The following is a 1327-nucleotide window of genomic DNA, read 5'->3' as shown; positions in this document are numbered from 1 at the left end:
GGTGTTATACAGGAGAACAAAGAAAGGACTTGAGAAACCGCACTTTTTCCTAGTATCTACTGCATCCCCCAGACTGTTGGCTTTGCCTCGCCGTTTTTGTAGGCTGGCTGTTTGCTGGCTCCGTTCAGCAAGCTGCTGAGCACCATCCTCACTGAACGGGCTTCGGATCTTCTGGACTTAGGGGAGCTGAAATAATGCCACGGCACTGTTTCTGTGTTTGGATGCGATTAAAAGGCACGGGGTTAGAAGGTGCAGTGTGTATGAATCCAAAGCTCACAGAAGTTGCTGTCCAGTTTAAATATTACAAGGATTCATTTTCTCTGCCTGGTTTCCCCAGCTCTGTGACGTGCACACCGAAGCAGTCCCTGACTCTGTGCATGCTCCTCTGCCAATTTTCCCATGCAGGCTCTCTTACCGGTGAGATCAACCTCCTCCCTCTTCAAACACTGGCCTGTGGTTGTCAGTCTGAATGTCTGGTTCTTGATAAGACCTTGCACCAAGAGCTTATGGAAAGGCTCCCTAAGGATGGAAGGAGAAAGAAACAGACCTGTTGAACAGAGCTGTCAGCAGCGTGCTTTACGATAAGCCTCGAGTGAGGAGCCGACCAGGCACGATTATTTCACATCAGAAGAATTTCCAGTTGACTCTACATAAATGGTTGTCACTTTAAAGAGTACCGCGAGCATTTATTCGCAGTGGCTGGCAAGTACAACTATTTGTATTCTGCACACGTCACATTCTTACATCCCGATTTAGCACTGAGTTATTCTAACATCACCTTCCCAATTAGCATACGCACAATACACCAGCGTGCCTTGGCCAACCGCGCCATTTCACCGGCTTCAACTAAATCCCCACATGTAAGCACTGAAGCACCTGGCCTCACTCTCCAACAAATACCATGTTCTAGCTTCTCTGAGGAGAGCGGTATCTGGAACAAATCAAAACCTCACTGCACATCTAAGCGCAGAAGATAGTTTCTCTAACAGAAGCTCGTGCGTGCCTTGTCTCTTTGCAGAAGTCGCCGTGAAGATCTCACTGTAAGCAAAAAGTGCACTCAAAAAATGGCAATGCTGGGAACTTCGTATGAGAGCGGATCGATTTTGTAGCATCTTGAAGGTTAAAACTGTACAGTTCTAGCAAGATTCACATTGGAAAGAGTAAACTCACATCGCATGTGTGTATGATAGAGCTAAAAAGGGCTTCAACAGCACCAAACACAAGGACGCTGGTGTTCATCCTTCCGGAGGACGTGCTGACCAGTGCTGGTCACTACTGCCTTGCACCTCCTACTGCGTGCTCAGCGTTAAGCAATCTGAATCCTCCG

At 47.6% G+C, this 1327-nt stretch overlaps 1 protein-coding gene across 1 annotated transcript in view; it reads right to left on the bottom strand.

Annotated features, from left to right (window-relative positions):
- Nucleotides 1–1327, bottom strand: part of LARS2 (leucyl-tRNA synthetase 2, mitochondrial) — a 56639-nt gene that overhangs the window by 17031 nt on the left and 38281 nt on the right. Inside the window, exon 14 of the mRNA XM_010131558.1 lies at nucleotides 416–519. Within this exon, the coding sequence (XP_010129860.1) occupies nucleotides 416–519 (104 nt within the window). The remainder of the gene's footprint in view (nucleotides 1–415; nucleotides 520–1327) is intronic.

The sequence above is a fragment of the Buceros rhinoceros genome, unplaced genomic scaffold, assembly GCF_000710305.1.
Source record: "Buceros rhinoceros silvestris isolate BGI_N320 unplaced genomic scaffold, ASM71030v1 scaffold14682, whole genome shotgun sequence".
NCBI classification, from domain to species: domain Eukaryota; kingdom Metazoa; phylum Chordata; class Aves; order Bucerotiformes; family Bucerotidae; genus Buceros; species Buceros rhinoceros.
Note: the sequence above shows the minus strand (reverse complement) of the source record. Positions and strands in the feature narration are given on the sequence as shown.